This window comes from Bombus affinis, chromosome 1 (assembly GCF_024516045.1).
Source record: "Bombus affinis isolate iyBomAffi1 chromosome 1, iyBomAffi1.2, whole genome shotgun sequence".
NCBI lineage: Eukaryota > Metazoa > Arthropoda > Insecta > Hymenoptera > Apidae > Bombus > Bombus affinis.
This window is the reverse complement of record NC_066344.1, coordinates 2,901,302-2,917,504: the sequence shown is the minus strand read 5'-3', so window position 1 is coordinate 2,917,504 and position 16,203 is coordinate 2,901,302. Positions and strand designations below refer to the sequence as shown.

The following is a 16,203-nucleotide window of genomic DNA, read 5'->3' as shown; positions in this document are numbered from 1 at the left end:
TGAATTATGCACGAACATAATAATAGAAATAGAACGATATTGATCATACCTCATTCAATAAAATAATATAAAACAGAAATTGTTGTTCGTCTATTATACTTCTCGTTTAGTTATTAAACCATTGATAAGATAGGAAAGATCTTCCGAATTGATGGAAAGACTATCGTGTCTAGTTCTAATGATATTTAAAATTCGTTAACATACTTTAACGAATTTATTATTTTATTTCAATATACTAGTGACGCGATTGTAATTAAACAATTTAAATTTCAGGCGATGTACATTAATAATATTTGTTGATTCCATGAAATATGTTATATGGCATTGTATGAATACATATTACATATCAATATCGTATTGCATAAGTACAGACAATAGCAGATATTTGTTAATTCATCAATTCCTACATTTTAGTAACATTCTTATATTGTTTCTACGAATCGACCAAAGTGTTCAGACGTTTAAGAACGACAGTGCACGTTAACGTTTTCGAAATGGGGACAGTACGACGTGACGAAAGCAAAAAAAGTGAAAGAACGAAGAAAGAGAAAAGAGGTAGATTGTACGATGTTAAAATTCGGCTGCAGACACAACGAATGCATGAAATTTTCATGTGGTACAAAAGAAAAGCCGGATAAAGCTTCGGCGCCCTTTTGCATTCTCATACTGAATCGCTTTCTCGTCACCAGCTACCCTACATCCCCAACATTTCCACGATTCGCAACATTCCGTGTGCAGTGAAAATGATTAAACGCCACCATGAGTCTCAGCGATGCCGCACTAATCCGGCGTTAAAGGCAAAACCAGAGTCAACTTTGGGGCTGTAACTTGCGAGTTACCCTCCCATTACATACGTAAAACATGAAGCGTACAACATGAAACACGAAACAGCCCGCATGCATTCGTGTAAGCGCATACGCAAAATCGTTCTCCCGGACCCGCGTCTCCCTATAATTATCGCTTTATTTTCTCTACATCTCCTACCCGAACCTTTCTTGCCATCCTTGTGCCTCATCCTCATCCTAGCGTTCCTTTTAACCTATGTACCTTACATTGAATCATCTACATTATCAGAAAAGTGACTAGAATTACAATTTAATGGAAATACTGAAATGTTGTCTTGCTAGAAAATTTGCGCTAAATGTCTCCGCCATTAAATGCATCTATATTAGAGGAATTTTCATTTTCATGTTAAGTAAACCTGTACGTTACCGTATTAAAGATATAAACTTCAAAAGCAGTGTAAAATGAAACTATTTATGAAAGAGATACAAAATTCTAGATCTCATACCATTCGATGCGCAATATCGAAGGATTTAATAGATTCTAATATTCGTATACTTATTCTTTCCCTTGTTGCATATTCTCTTTCATTTGCTCCAAATAAACTACGTAAACATTTGCAGACACATTGTCGTTCAAGACAACCAATCCATTAACTCGAGCGTAATGTAAGCGACATAATTAAAATCTTCAGTGGTGATGCACTCTTCCTTCTTCCTAACCTCTGACTCTGTTTTTCTACAAATTTATCCTTACCATTTGAAAGTTGGTCACATCAAATTTGTATTCCCACGATCATATAACGAAATAGCTATTCGATTTAATCGAAATGCCAAATTTACTTCGTAAACTTGGAATAGAAGTTGTACGAAAGGTCGGAGGTAAAGGTGGCGAATAAATAAGAAATGGAAACATTTCAGAGGCAGAAAGACGCCTATAAAGCAATCGTAAAAACACGTAAATAATTCTACAATTTTGCATCAATCGCGAACGAAATTGTTCAAAATCATACACAATGAATTTTATCGTCGTAAGAGGTGCATTAAGACTACGGAATGTTAAACGTTCTGCGATCTACGAGCCTCTATGTTTCTCTATTCTATTCCATTTTCTCTTAGTACAGCCACCTACACGTCGCTTTGTAACAGCGCGACGTAACAAACTATTTCTACGATCCTGTTATCATCTTTCCGGCTCTGAGGACATTCGTACAGGGGCCGTCGGAGATAAAATGACGAACAAGAACAGGATTAATGGGCCATCGTATCACGCACAGTAGGCGATAAAATACCGTAGGAAATATCTCTTGGTGGCGAGTTCGAGCCATCCATGGAATTTACTCTCCACGACATCCATTATCTTAGATAATCTTCGCTAGAGTAAAGGTCGCCGAATGGACACTATTCCAGTTTCACCTCGTTCACGATTTCCCAACAAAAGTTACGATGCCAACTGAATTCCCTAAACCTAACCTAAACCGTTGCTCGTTGAATCTAAGACTGGTGAATATAAGAACAGAGATGTTTCAAGTTTTGCATAATCTCTGCGTTTAATATTAAAAAGCTACACCTTTTGAGGGTTTCGCGACAAAAAGTCGGATCGAACGGTCGGCTATGGATAAAGAAAGAGTGGAAAAAGCTGCAAAGTCAACTTGTATTCTTTGACGACTCCAATACTTCGACTTCCCCTCGAGGGAAGGGAACGCGTATAAGAAGGTTCCTTGCGTGTCCCAACATATAAATAGGAATATCGCGAGCCGAAGAAGAGGGTGAACCACGCAAGGCTACTATATAGAAATAGGCTAGACGGCACACCCCTGTCAAGTTCTTAAACCGCAGCGGTCTGCCAAGTGGGATTCTGGTCGTTCTGTGAATCCACGAGGTAACTCGTAACAGAGTCACCAAAGCGAAGAATTACAACTGGGACGTTGGATTTTCTTAAGTTTCGAGAAGTGGTTCGATGCGAGACGCGGTGAATACCGACGATATTCTTATCTGCCTGTGGTCACTGTTATCATACGTACGTCAAATGCCATTGGGATGAATAATAAATTTGCTAGCGTCGCTCTAGGAGAACGTAATTATTGTATTAATTTTGTACATGTAAAATATATCCAACGTTGTAACGTATTATGTTTATCGTATAATATTGCTATTTATAATTGCGTTGGATAGCTTACGTATCTTATTACTGTAAAATTTCTGACGAAATAGATTTACAGTGAGATGGTAGAAATAATCTTATGTTAAAGAAGATATTAAGTCTTATTTCCAGAACTCTGGAATCAATAGGAGCAAAAGTGGATCATTTCCTTCCTTCTCTTTTTACCCTCTTTCCATTCTTCTCGTCTTCTTTTTAATTCCTTCGAGATATAAAGATCCCTCATTTTCACAAAAAAGAGTAGAGGCGGAACATCATATATCATTAAAAAGTCAGAAGAACCTAAAATAACTTAAGATTAACCTGGTCTATAATAATGAAACTTTTAATCCGCGTCAAACAAAACCTTATTATATATTATTTAGGATTCATCGCGCGCCCAACGCGGATACATCTTTTAATGGATGTTGGTATAAAAATCGGAGAATCTTTCGGACGGAAGCCGACCGGTTGCGTTTCTTATCCCGACTTTAATTAAATTCCAAAGAATCGAAAGTAAGGAAAAGTTCTCAGCGGCAGTTACCGAACGGCTCAGCCACGCAGGTTTTAATAACCGTCCCGGATCTCCAGGCCAAGAAGAAGCTGGCAAATGGCTGTACGGCGTAGCTGCTGGCTGTGGAAGTCGAATAGAGAGAAGAGTATCCGAGCTCGACGAAGTCAAGCATCGATCTCTCTGCTTGTATCCTACTCTAACTTCGTCTCTTCTATCTCCCTATATCTATCCCTGTTCAGCCCTTCTCCAATTTCTTTTCGTTACTCTTTCGTTCTTAGAATCACCGTTTCTGCCTCGGAAGACTCGAACGTGTCTTATATCTATCTCTATCCCTTTCCATCTCTTCTTCATATAGTTACACCTATACCATCCTCCTCCATTTCGCTATCTTCTCCGTCTTTCCTCGCTGCGACACGTCTATCTACTTATCTATCTCCCCATGTCTCGTTATGTCCGTCTATTCGCCGTTTCTCTACTTCAGTATTCACCCCTTCGTCACGTTTTTTTCATTGCCTCGTAGCAGCCAGCCTGTCTCTGCTCCGCAGACAGTCGATACACGATGTTATCGCACGATCTTAAAGCATCATTTTCTAAGAACACCCTCTTACTTCGACTCGTGAATTTCATATACATACATGTAAAGTGTTAAAAAGAAGGGAGACTACGTGAAGATTGGAGAAGGAATCGCTATATAATTCAACTAGTGTCTCGCGAGTAGCGCTGAATTATTCAACTTCGTGAACCCTGCGGATTTTCGTTCAACGCTCCCTCAGATTCGTCTGTATCGTTAAATACAGCGCGAATTGCTTGCGCTCATCAAGTAGATCGACTTGAGCGCGAGATGACGCTTGTACCGTATACGAAAGAATCATATGGATATTATTTCATTGATTCATTAATAATTAAGAATTTTAAAAAAAGATGTCTAACGAGCTTATAGTACTTAGCTAGAAGAATAAAAATAAAACTCATTTACAACGTCGAATACTCTTAAATAAGAATGATTTTATATACAAGGTATCATTCTTGTGATTTACATTGACTACAAGCTTTTTATTTTTTTCGATGGATATTATAAGACCTTAAGGTCGCAGACATTTCTTTTTTTAACACTCTGCAAGTCTGTCTCTCTCTCTCTCTCTATCTATCTATCTTGTGTCGCCTTATTCTTCTTTTTTAGCTGTTTCGTCCAGTTTGTCTTTTTCTCGTACGATGTCACGCTTATCTCGAGTAAAAATTTTTCGCGGGCGTACACGCCGCAGCCGCAAAGGCGACTAAAAACAGTTTCTTTTTGGGAAAGTCGCGTAACTGCGTGCTTGAGTTTCGTAACGACCCGCGCTGTTCTCGGTGAAAACATCAAAGCGAAGTATCTCTTTCGCGAGATAAATATCCAAGATAGAAAAATTCTAGATTCTTTTCATCTTTCTTCACGTTGCTCTTACGTTGTAAGGAAACGGGGCAACGTTAATTCGACGTTACACGGGCATTTTATGCAGAATTGCGAGTCACACGGTTTCAATGCAACGCGTCAGAAATACAACTGGAGCAACGACGCGTTAAACAAACACATATCGGCGGATGGTATGCGAGTCAGTGTCGAAGATAACGTTATTCCCTGGTCGAATTAATGTGGAAACAGTGGCGACGTACATGCCACTTTGCCTACTGAGAATCCTATTTGATTAGTACCAGGTGTAATCATCGGCCGTGTAACATTAGGATTGCTTTGATGTTCGCACTGCATAATGTAAAAGTCATCTCGTAAACCAAACGTCGAAGGATAAACATGCTTTCATTTGGACATTCCAGTTATCCTTCGATTTCACCCCTTTCGTTAGAATTCTATTTCAATATCATCGTTCTCATTCGTATTTTTAATTCTAATTGTTCTTCTTTCTTGCAATCTATTTATACGCAGTGTATATTGAACATATCGTAAGACTATACGTTTACATAAAAACTACGAAGCAGCTCGAGCTTCGTCTAAAGATTTACTACCTAGTTACCTCAATAAATCAAGAAATTACCCTCCATTTGTTTCCATCATCTTTCTGCCTCTTGCCCCTTTCCTTAAATTTTTTAAACCGCTTCCACCTTCGCAGACGTTCGTCTTGAGTTTTAACAGGGCACGTAGAAATATAAAATAGTCGATCGTCGAATTGTTCGCCGTCTCAATTAACAAAACGATCTCGCGTCGTTAATCGCTCAAGGCCATTAAAGAACACTCGCGTGACATAACAACGAAGAACGAATACGAACGGTAACTTGAATTACCAAGTGGTACAATGGACGTTTTCCAAAAAATTCGTCGCAACTACGTCACTCGATCAAATTGAAGAAGAAGAATTTTTCGTCTCTCTCGAAAGGTATGCTATGCCGGGAAATGGATAGAAAAAATGTAATACCACTTTGCGAGACAACAGTGACCGTGAGACAAGACGTATGTATGACCTATCGTACAACTACATCACTGAACGTATCTTTCGTAACAGCAAGACGACATCGGCTGAAAACCCTCAGGATGCTTTCCACCGAAGACATACCCATCTCTATGTGGAAAAGCGGCTCGGTAATATCGGATTACTCTTGGTCGTGTCTGATGCTTCTACGTACTATTGCTACGTTGCTCGTAATGGCAGGTGTATTCCGCCTCCGCGATACGGCAAAGCTCGTGTGCAATGGTAGGGTAACATTATTTTCCGATACAGATATACGTTCCATTGACACTGACGATCACACAGCAGAAACGACACTGCGGAACGTCGAAACACGTTTAAAATGCTCTCACATAAATATTTCGCTCTTCTGCATACAGATACGTTAACGTTCGCTCTTCTTCGAGTTGTTACTCAACGAAACGGGGGAGAAGTTACATTTTATAACACGAAATTTATCAATGATGTCTACTTGATGTACGTATATCGTAGAGTGTGTTTGATCAAAGATACGAGATAGAAGATTATATGGCACAGGCGAAAAAGCTGCTATACTCTTGCACGGGGGCAAGAGCAGGTTTCATAGATGGCGGGAATAAGTTGGTCGTATCTGGAATAAGCTTTGTAACGTAGCGACGCTCGGAATTCCTGTTGATACGTTGTAAATGGTCGTTGAGGTGTTACAAGAGATAGTACATATGCTGAATGCTCTCATTAACATTTCCCCCTGTTTTCGTAAAAGATATTACGCGTAATTCGAACGCGTAACGTGAATTTCAAATAAAATATAAATATAAGAGGAAGATTCAAAGAAACGTACGATTGAAATATTAAGCTTTGTATTGATAAATGTTTTTAATTAATAGCTTGTTATTCAAAGTTGACAAATATTATTTGAATTCGTTGTTGTTTCAGTCCTTTCGATATTATATGTGATTTGAATTGTCGTAGCACTTCGTCCTTGTCTGTTGATATGTTGCAAATTTAAGTGTAAAATTACAAGAATAAAATTATGTCTCTTTTTATTTCTGTGTACCGAGTTCACCTTTGAACCTACACCCACGTATTCCGAAGCAATCTAATCCGCCATCTAATTTTGTTTTATCTTCGAAAAAATGATAATTGCCCGAGCTTCTTTCAATTTCGTAAAATACAGACTTGCGCTCGATCCAGTCTAGTCACACACATCCAATTAATTTTATATCTCCAAATGTCGTAGCAGTGTAACTGACTGAACGAAATTGTAAACAATTTCAATGACCGCGATGAACTTAATCCCAACGAGGCAATTAATGAATCTTATTAAAAAGACGTGTCTCGTGAATTGTAGGTAATTCCGTGAACTTGGATGGCGGATTTCTCCAGATCGGTGGCTTTAATGGCGAGTAACTTCGCAGGAATACAGACGATATTGCAAAGCACGCTTTAGGGAGATATCTCGCGTGGTTGGCCGTCGTGTTCAAGCATGGCAGAATATGCGCCGATGGCCATACACGAGCCGGCGGTTTTGTCATTCTAATAGAGGAGCCAATGCATCAATTATAGAAACACAGCCGAGCCAGTCTCGCATTACACGGCCGCCGAATAACGCGGTCCGATTGCGCCCGATTATGTGAATAATAAATTGGCATTCGGACGCTATCGGTACCCGAGACATTCGCCGTTCAGAATGCCAACCTTTTGTACGGATTACTCTGTGCGCGAATTAGTATAATTCGCGAGGAAAGGTCAGGCACAACGCCGTGCCGATTCATAAACAGTATGGAATCGAATCGCGTTCATGGTATTTGTACCGCTAGAACTCGTCTGATGAATCGAAACAACAGAAATCGTCCCGCGAATATAAGTTTCTTTCGCAACTTTTTGAGAAAAGCTTCGATAGTAATATACAAAAAGATCTTAACTTTAGCTTAAAGAATTCGTGACACATCATGGATATATTTCTACCAGTGATTTATTTATTTGATGAGTTGGAGAGTTAGCAAGGTATATTGAAATAGTAGATACGTACATATAAATATACATATACCTTACACAATTCCTACTTTTTCGTTATAGAAATTAATACGTAAGGAATAATAATTTGGAAGAGTAATTTTCTAGAGTAAGTTAGTGTTTCTAAGTAGCAATGTTGAAATATTTTGTTCAATGGTTTAAAATTCATCATACACACGCCTATGTTGTAATACTTTTACATCGATTAAAAATGATACTTTTCACCTTTATAAAAAGTAGCATCTCCTTTCGCTGAAACGTAAATCAAAGCATTATAAACACAGACGATATAGTCGAAAACCAATTCTAAAATCGATCATTTTTTTTTCGATACGTAGTTATCTCGGAAGAGACGCGTGTATCAAGGATTCATTAAGGATTACGTTAAAATATCTTCCATTTCATAGGTAAATCTCGCAACTCGAAAATAATCCATAACGGTATATACATATGCATAGAGTTACCGTGACGAAGTAGCAGGAAAATACTTTTTTCCACAGACACCTCGATCGAGCACTCATTTCGCCAGCCAATGCCCGGGAAACGCGGTAAAATTCGATTTCGTCGCAACGTGCGCGTTCTAGCAGCGAGTGGGAAATTCTTCAATGATGAACACGACGATACAGAAGCTACAAGCACATCGCCCTGTCTCTCTTGTCTGATAGCGGGCGTGCTATTAATCGCATTAGTCGGACGGTAGGTCGCTTGAGTGGTAGGTACCGCTACCTTCCTCTACAAAGGCATCGTACCTTTGCTCGCGTCGTTCGAGATGCTACTTGCCAGATGTTGCCAGCATGAACACAGCTGGAAGACAGAAATTTTCTGTTCTCATCGAATCAAAAGACTTCGCCCGACCACCCCATAGCCATTCTAATTCCATTTTGTCGACACGGAGATTCGAGAAGGAACCGCTATATAATTCACGCCAGTGTCTCGCAACTACTTCGGTGCTGAATTTTTGGAATTTTCGTTTAATGCCGGCTGAAATTCGCATTTATTGTGAAGTACAGCGCGAGTTCCTTGCATTCATCAGGCAGATCGATTCGAATAGAAGACAACGTGCACTTGTACCGTGCACAAAACTATCGTACTGTATGAAGATTCATCTTTGTTCATTCTGCGTATATTATTACGACACTTTTATGTCGCTCGATGGCTAAGAAGAACTATTTGAATATTAATCAGCGGAAGAAAGGAACAACCTGATAGATTTGAAGATATAAACTTGTTGAAAATGGGTGATTAGTGTACGATGTTTTTAAAAGAAACGAATAATATTAGTTTAGTTACCACGTGAACATAATTTAACCGATATTAGTTATTAATATCGTTAAAGCATCCAGAAAGGTGACGAAGACATATATTTAATGCTAAAGTTAAATGCGAAGATAGTTCTGACGTGGAATTGGTTAACAACGTACAGAGTTTTAAAGTATATAGTAGCATACAGGAGAGAAAATGTAATTTATGTGTTACATCCGTAACCTTTGTGCCATATGCATGTATAATATGAAAATTAAATGTTAAAGATCAAAGTAAATGAAATGTCAAAAAGAATTCGTTGATTTTTAATGCTTTATGGATGATGTTTGCCAGGATTATTGTCGTGTTTGTATTCATAGTACGTACTTTGTGCGAACAAATTGATGTAGTATGGATCTTTGCGTACAATGGGGAAATACGGCTATATGATTCCTTTGTCCGCCGTATAAGCGTCTTTAGTGGATAGACAAGACAAGTACGAAGAAGGTGCATTATATTTTCAAATAAAATACAAATCTCACAAAGCGTGCGTTTTACGAAGGATTTAATGTTAAAATTTCGACTAATTTCATTGGAAAGCTCTGTCGAAAAAAGCTGGCGCTAATCGAACGAGCTCGGAACGTTAAGATAACGAAATAGGTTTGTAACTGAAAATTTTTAAGTTGTATGGAAGATAAAACGCTGAGGTGGTTGCCACGAAAAGTGAGTGTAATGGAATTTTTTCGCGTCTTCTTTGTTCATCAGCGTAAAAGCATCGTACACGATGTAAGTAAAATTCGCAATTAAGTTCTACTGCTTAAAAAGTCCACTCTTCTATACGTTGAACCTTGACCGCGATTCCGCCACAGTGCACTCTACACGAGGTGAAAACGAACCCCCGACGCGTCAAGCTTTCCCTTGACGACCGAACTCGTTCCCCTGAATTTTAAAGTATATCAGAGAACGCTAATGATCCCCAGCAAACAATTTTGTTTATAAAGACACTGTGTATAACGCGATGACAACGTGTACGCAACGTGCGCTACTTAATAATTAGAACGCCGTGCTATTAATGAAATTATAATTATTACACGAAAGAAGGAGGTAATGTTGATGGAACAAATACAACGAGTCAAATTTAGAGAAGTTTGAACGTACGTGTTTCGAGAATTAAAATAACAAGTTGGAACATATAACGGGAGATACGTAAAGAACACGAAACCAGCACCTATTACATAATTTTCATATTATCGTTAGATCATACAGATCGTAAATATAACTATTTACATTTACACAAATGTTCTACAGCATAAAACTTGAAAATCATGTTTATCATAAAGAAATCTAATTATTTCCATTGACGACTTATCTTACATTGTACATTTCAATCACCAACTTTTGCATCTTAAGATTCATAACATACTCGATTGAATTTCTTCAGAACTTACGACTCTTACATGTCTCTTTCAGCAAATATACCAAGTATTTCGATAGACTGGAAGAAACAGCGTTCCGTGGAAGTACGCGTGGCGCGACCGCGTGGACAACAATCCACCGCAAGTGTATTTTAATCCGGCGATTTATATCGGAATACGTAATGTACGTGCGACGTGACGTCGACCAGGAATCGGCTGAAAACTCTCTTAAAACTCCCTGCAACGAGCGACTCGGGTGAATCGGGGTGGACGAGGGACGAGGATGGGTATCATAAGCGAGGTCAAGTACCGATGACGCGTTCCGTTGATATATTTTCGCCGCGGTCTTTCGCATAATTCCGTAAAAATATACAGAGCGAGTGGTGGTGAAGTGGTAGAGAGCGCCCTTCGAGTAGCAAAGAAAGCCGCCGTGCGCTGTATAACTTGGCAAGGCAACGAACCTTCCAACTATCCTCATCCTCCTCCAACGTCACCACCACCTCTCGTGCCACGACCTCCTCCTCGTCTTTTCGTCGACTTAGCCGGTAGTTCTCTACCTACATACCTACACGAGTGGAAGAAAGACACCGCCATTTCTATAGGCATTCATCATTCACTCTTCGCTCAACGTTCCTCTCTTCCTCCTCCTAGTTCTCTGTCTCTCGCGCATTCTTTCCTCCCCTTGCTCGGCGCCCTCTTACATCAACCACTGTTTCTGTATTTGTTCGTCTCACTCTCGCGTCCACTTTCTCCGTTCCCTTTCCACCCTCGCGCGAGACATCTCGCTCGCTTCTTCTCCTTCTTACCCTTGTCCACGGAGTTTTCACCCGCGGCCGCGACGCTTTCCTTCTCTCCATAGTCATTTCCCACAACTTCTAGCGTTACGCAGCTGAGATGCGCATTGACGGTAATCTAGCAGGCTTTTAACCGAATATCACGCTTCTCCCTCGAGCGAGACATTGATGACCGATTTTTGAATCCCACCGGGAAATTATTGGCATTAAGAAGGAAGAGAATACGTAGAGTAAGTAGAGTAGGTAGAGTAAGGGACAGACGAAGGAATGTTTCCGGGAAATTCTGTGGGGAATGAAACTTTTTGAAAGGATACTCTCTAGATAAGAGTTGAAGACCATAGGTGAGAAATAGTTCGTATAGTTTGAGTCTGGTTGACGTGTATTTTGATCTTTTTGATATCCTGATTTCGATATTGGTACCTGACTAATTTTAACGCTTTAATAATGGAATATTGCGAAGACTGAAGGATTTCGCGTAATATGTAATTTGAATAATGTTAAATCAATAATGTAGGAATAATAACAAAAGTCTCTTTAACGCGTACGCTTGACCAGCACATATACGCTTTAAGATTAATCTCGATTTAATTTTTAACTGCAAAATAAATGAACGTGTGACCGATGTGCTTGGTCAACAGAAAAAATACATATTGTATTATTAAGGATGCATAAATGTAACGGAAACAAAATATGACGTGTGATAGACGTTAATGTTTTATTAAATTTTCATTGTTCGCGATAAATGTTTGATCGATAAAGCGTTAATACGGTGGATACTTGAAACTGTCACTGTGTGGCAATATAAAAATTAAAAACAGGCGTAACCTGATAAATCCACAAACGCACGTCTCTTAAAACTAAATATTAAATCTACAAAGTCTTCATTTATATTATTACGAAATGAACAATATAATTTTGTAATAATAATAAATAATAAATATTCTTCAAGCGTTCAAGTAAATGACAAATAAATATATTTAATCTGGAAACCAAATAAAAACACAGTATTGATAATATCGAATTAATTAACGCGTTAAGTATCATACTACTGCTCTACGGTTCTACTGCAAAAACGAAAAATGTGATTTATCATGTTTCCCCCTATTTCCAATTGCGAATATTTTTTAACGTATTCCCCGTTTCCTTGTTTAATTACGCGCACTTTGTGTGCTCACAAACGTGTCGTTCAAACTTACGCTCCCAAGCGTCTATATGTACGATGGCGTCATTCGGTGGCAGAGTTAATATTAGGGTTGCTGTAGCGTTATATGAAATAACTTTAAACTCAGCTTAATTAAGTTGAAACTTTGACGTAAAGATTTCGATTTCGAGAAAATTATTTTAATTGATGGTACCGAAACGATTTATGTAGATACTTGTGTATGTATACTATTTGATAATTGAATTATTATCGATATATACCGATTCATGATGATTTTCGTTCGTAGGAAATTAAAGAAACAAATTGTATGTCTGTTATGACATCGGATAAACGCCGCAGGTTTCGAGAAACGTGCTCAGTATTTCGAAACTTTTCAGTATTTTGTTCAACCAATAATTTTGAGATAAATAGCGTATATTTTTTTAATCGTGGTTATTTCAACCAGAAACGTAACCAATGATGGATTGATCAGTCGGTACAATTCTATCACGGGTTTGCATTTCATGATTTCGCTATCAGATGGTTTACTCGAATCTATTCCCTCGTAAACACAGAGGCAAATACCAATTTAGCGTAATGGAAAAAACAAATAGTAATAACGTAAATCGTAACATTTATATTAGTAATAATTTTGCTTTGTATTACTGAAATCGATGTTTAATCGAAAGCATGCGATGAAATAATACTTCGTATGTATGAAGCTACTTAACAAAGGGGCACGTAATGCGAATTTAATACGTTTCATAATTTATTATACGTTCTTTTCATTATTGTTTTCTGAACAATCGTACGTGTAGATATAACAATATAATTCTACGTGATGAAGCATAACAAGCACGTCGTCACGACTAGAACGTTCGTACATGCGATTTATAAACATTTCAAATGGAACGTATTTCCCTTCGTTACGAATTCAACCGAAAAGACTCGACGGTGAATGTTTCCATAATCACGACAAACCGCCATAACGCTACTGATTTTTATTTACTATTTCTAGAAATAGCATGTAAACCGGGGGACAATAACAGAACTACGAGCTTCCGTCTCGAACTCTACCTGCATTGTTTACTTCGCTGCGATTACGCGTATTTTCATAAAAACAGAAAAGCAAACATACCAGTTGATCAAACGAACGAACGTATCAAACTCGAAGCACTGGGGATTCTGGGAACGACGACGATCGTTCGTTCGTTTTCATCGCATGAAAAACACGTTATTTACACGGCCATCGCTTGCTTCCCCCTTTCACCTCCTCTCACGTTGTCAAAGAGAATCATGTGCAAAAGCTTTCACGCGGACCGTAGCAACTGCACATCAAGAACGCGGAGTATTTACTTCCAGCCAGCGTTGAATAGACACGTACGGGTCGACTCGAGTGCAACAACCCTCCATAACCGTTGGAGCAGTTGCACAACGTTCGACCAGCGATGTCGCGCAACGTGCCTCTGTCGTTGGCCGTACGACGCCCGTACGCGTGTTTCATGCCCACGGAATACTCGGACAATTCGATAGAGAACACTCGATAGCTACACTCACCGATGGAGATCTTGTCCGGATACGCTGCTGGCAGCAGGATCATTAAAAGGCCCAAAGCTGTGGTCATGATGGTGGCAGTGGAAGCCGGCCTGATGATCGAAGAAGAACTCGCGACGTTCCTGGTGTTTCCAAGCGCGGAAGACACGACACCGAGAAAAATCGTGGCGCGACGTCGTCGCCGCGACGAGGGTGGTCCACCCGTTCCGTAAACAACCGGGAGCATCTTCCGTGCTCCGTGGTCTGACACAAACTGCCGTACTCCAGTTGGCGTGAACTCGATCTCGCTTGAACCGCCCCAGCATCCCTCTCTTCCACGCTCTCGTGCCCCCCCCGCGACACCCCGCGCCAACGACCAGTCGTCATTTAACCAGCCCTACCGCCCTTCTCTTCCCTACCCTTCGCTCCACGTCTTCTCTCTCTTTCTTCCCTCCTCTGGCCTCTGCTGCTCTCCTCCTGCTACAGATCCCGGTCTCAGTGCCATCTCCACCAACCAACCCCGTTATACACCCTCTCTACCTCGCGCCCTCTTTTCACCCTCTCACTCCCGTAACTACTTTTTCCCTCCTTCTCTATCATTCGTCTGCGAGAACCGGGAGCGCACGCTTAACGCGCATGTTACGACCCTAGCGCACCGCGCGCGTTCCCTACGTACGGCATTTCCTGTTACTTTCTATCGCGAATACCGATGCGCAGGAACCAACGTTGCTCTGTCGGTACATACGAACCGAATAAAAAAGATGGAACGTGCGGACACACACGGAATACGGCAAACGTTCCTGCGAAAGTGATAACAAGTTATGGAGCGGGTTATCGAATGTAAACATCGTGACACGCTACGAATCTGCTCGGAATGATGTTTATGTTACCGAACGAATTGTTTTGCTACCACTACTACCAGCCACCCCCTCCACTCGACCGCTGTTCACGATCACGATGTTTGCGCGCAATTGCTACGATCCAGCCACGCCACAGACTAACTGTGATTTCTTGCACCACGCCCGCGAAATGTTTACGCTGCACTAGATTGCGATAGCCTTTGGAATAGTTACTGTCTTTGTACGAATGCAAATTACGCATTTACAACAAAGAAAAATAAGGGTTGGCTATTCGATGTTGCCGATAATTCTACGCCCGTTTATATAAACATGGCGGTTATAAAATTGGCGGGAAATTTTTTACGCATCTAACGGAATGAAATCTGAATAAATATATATATATTATAGCTACTCTACAAGAATCGAGTATTTTATATAGAACATATTGTGAAAGATTTTATACAGGATATATTTTATAAGATTCAAATATCAAACGTAAAAATAACACGCTGTTACGTGACAAAGGAAAATGTCGATTTTTGCTTCATATAAAAGTTAGTACCTTTCGCAATGAGAACAATATGTTCTTTCTGTCGGATCTTTTTAAGCTCGTGGAAGGAACTGCTCTTAAAGCGGCGGTTACTTTGCCCTTTTGACGCAACGTTCGTAAAGTGCGAAATGAAGGAAGCCGGCTGTGTCGCTCGCAAAACGTCGCAGGCGTCAAAGAGCGTGGAAATACTTTGGCGAATTATGTCCACTTTATAGCACGTAAAACGTTCATACTTGCAAAAAATCGTAAAATCATAATTCACTGTGACGATCGATGTCGAATTTGATATACGAATTGTAGACGGTTCAGTTAGGTCTCGATAAAGACGAAAATAGTAGAAGAACGAGAATACGTATCATATTCATCGAAATTACTATCGAAACTGAATAATTCGGAACTCCGCGAGCTGATAGGTTTAGTTAAATTCACTGTGTTCACATAATTTATATATATATATATTGGGTTGCCTGGAAAATTCGTTCCGATTTTTAAGGAATTTCGTCGACACGAAAGATCATACTGAAAAGATTTTTACCGAAAAACCTGAAAGGTTCTGGAAGGATTGAATATTCGAGTTGCGTGAAAGATGGAGAAAAGTTGTGGGACAATATAGCACCTAATATACAGTTCAGTAAATGTATATCGAATCGAAATGTAAATTGGAACAAACTTTCCGGATGACCCCCCAATATATTCGTTTATTTTGTTCACTTTTCAGATCACACGCACATTTCACCGCGACATTTAATTTTATTCGTGCGGCCATATTTCGATATTTGAACTATTGAAACGAAATTATCGAATAATCGAAATTATGGAGCGA

The 16,203-nt window shown here is 39.7% G+C and overlaps 1 protein-coding gene across 2 annotated transcripts in view; it reads right to left on the bottom strand.

Annotated features, from left to right (window-relative positions):
- LOC126925934 (glutamate receptor 1) overlaps positions 1-14,299 on the bottom strand; it is a 335,799-nt gene extending 321,500 nt beyond the window's left edge. Inside the window, exon 1 of one of the 2 annotated variants that reach the window (XM_050742285.1) lies at positions 14,016-14,299. In XM_050742285.1, coding sequence (XP_050598242.1) covers positions 14,016-14,238 — 223 coding nt within the window. In that variant the 5' untranslated portion in view covers positions 14,239-14,299. The remainder of the gene's footprint in view (positions 1-14,015) is intronic. The other variant, XM_050742915.1, reaches the window with a different exon arrangement.
- Between the last annotated feature and the right edge of the window lie 1,904 nt (positions 14,300-16,203).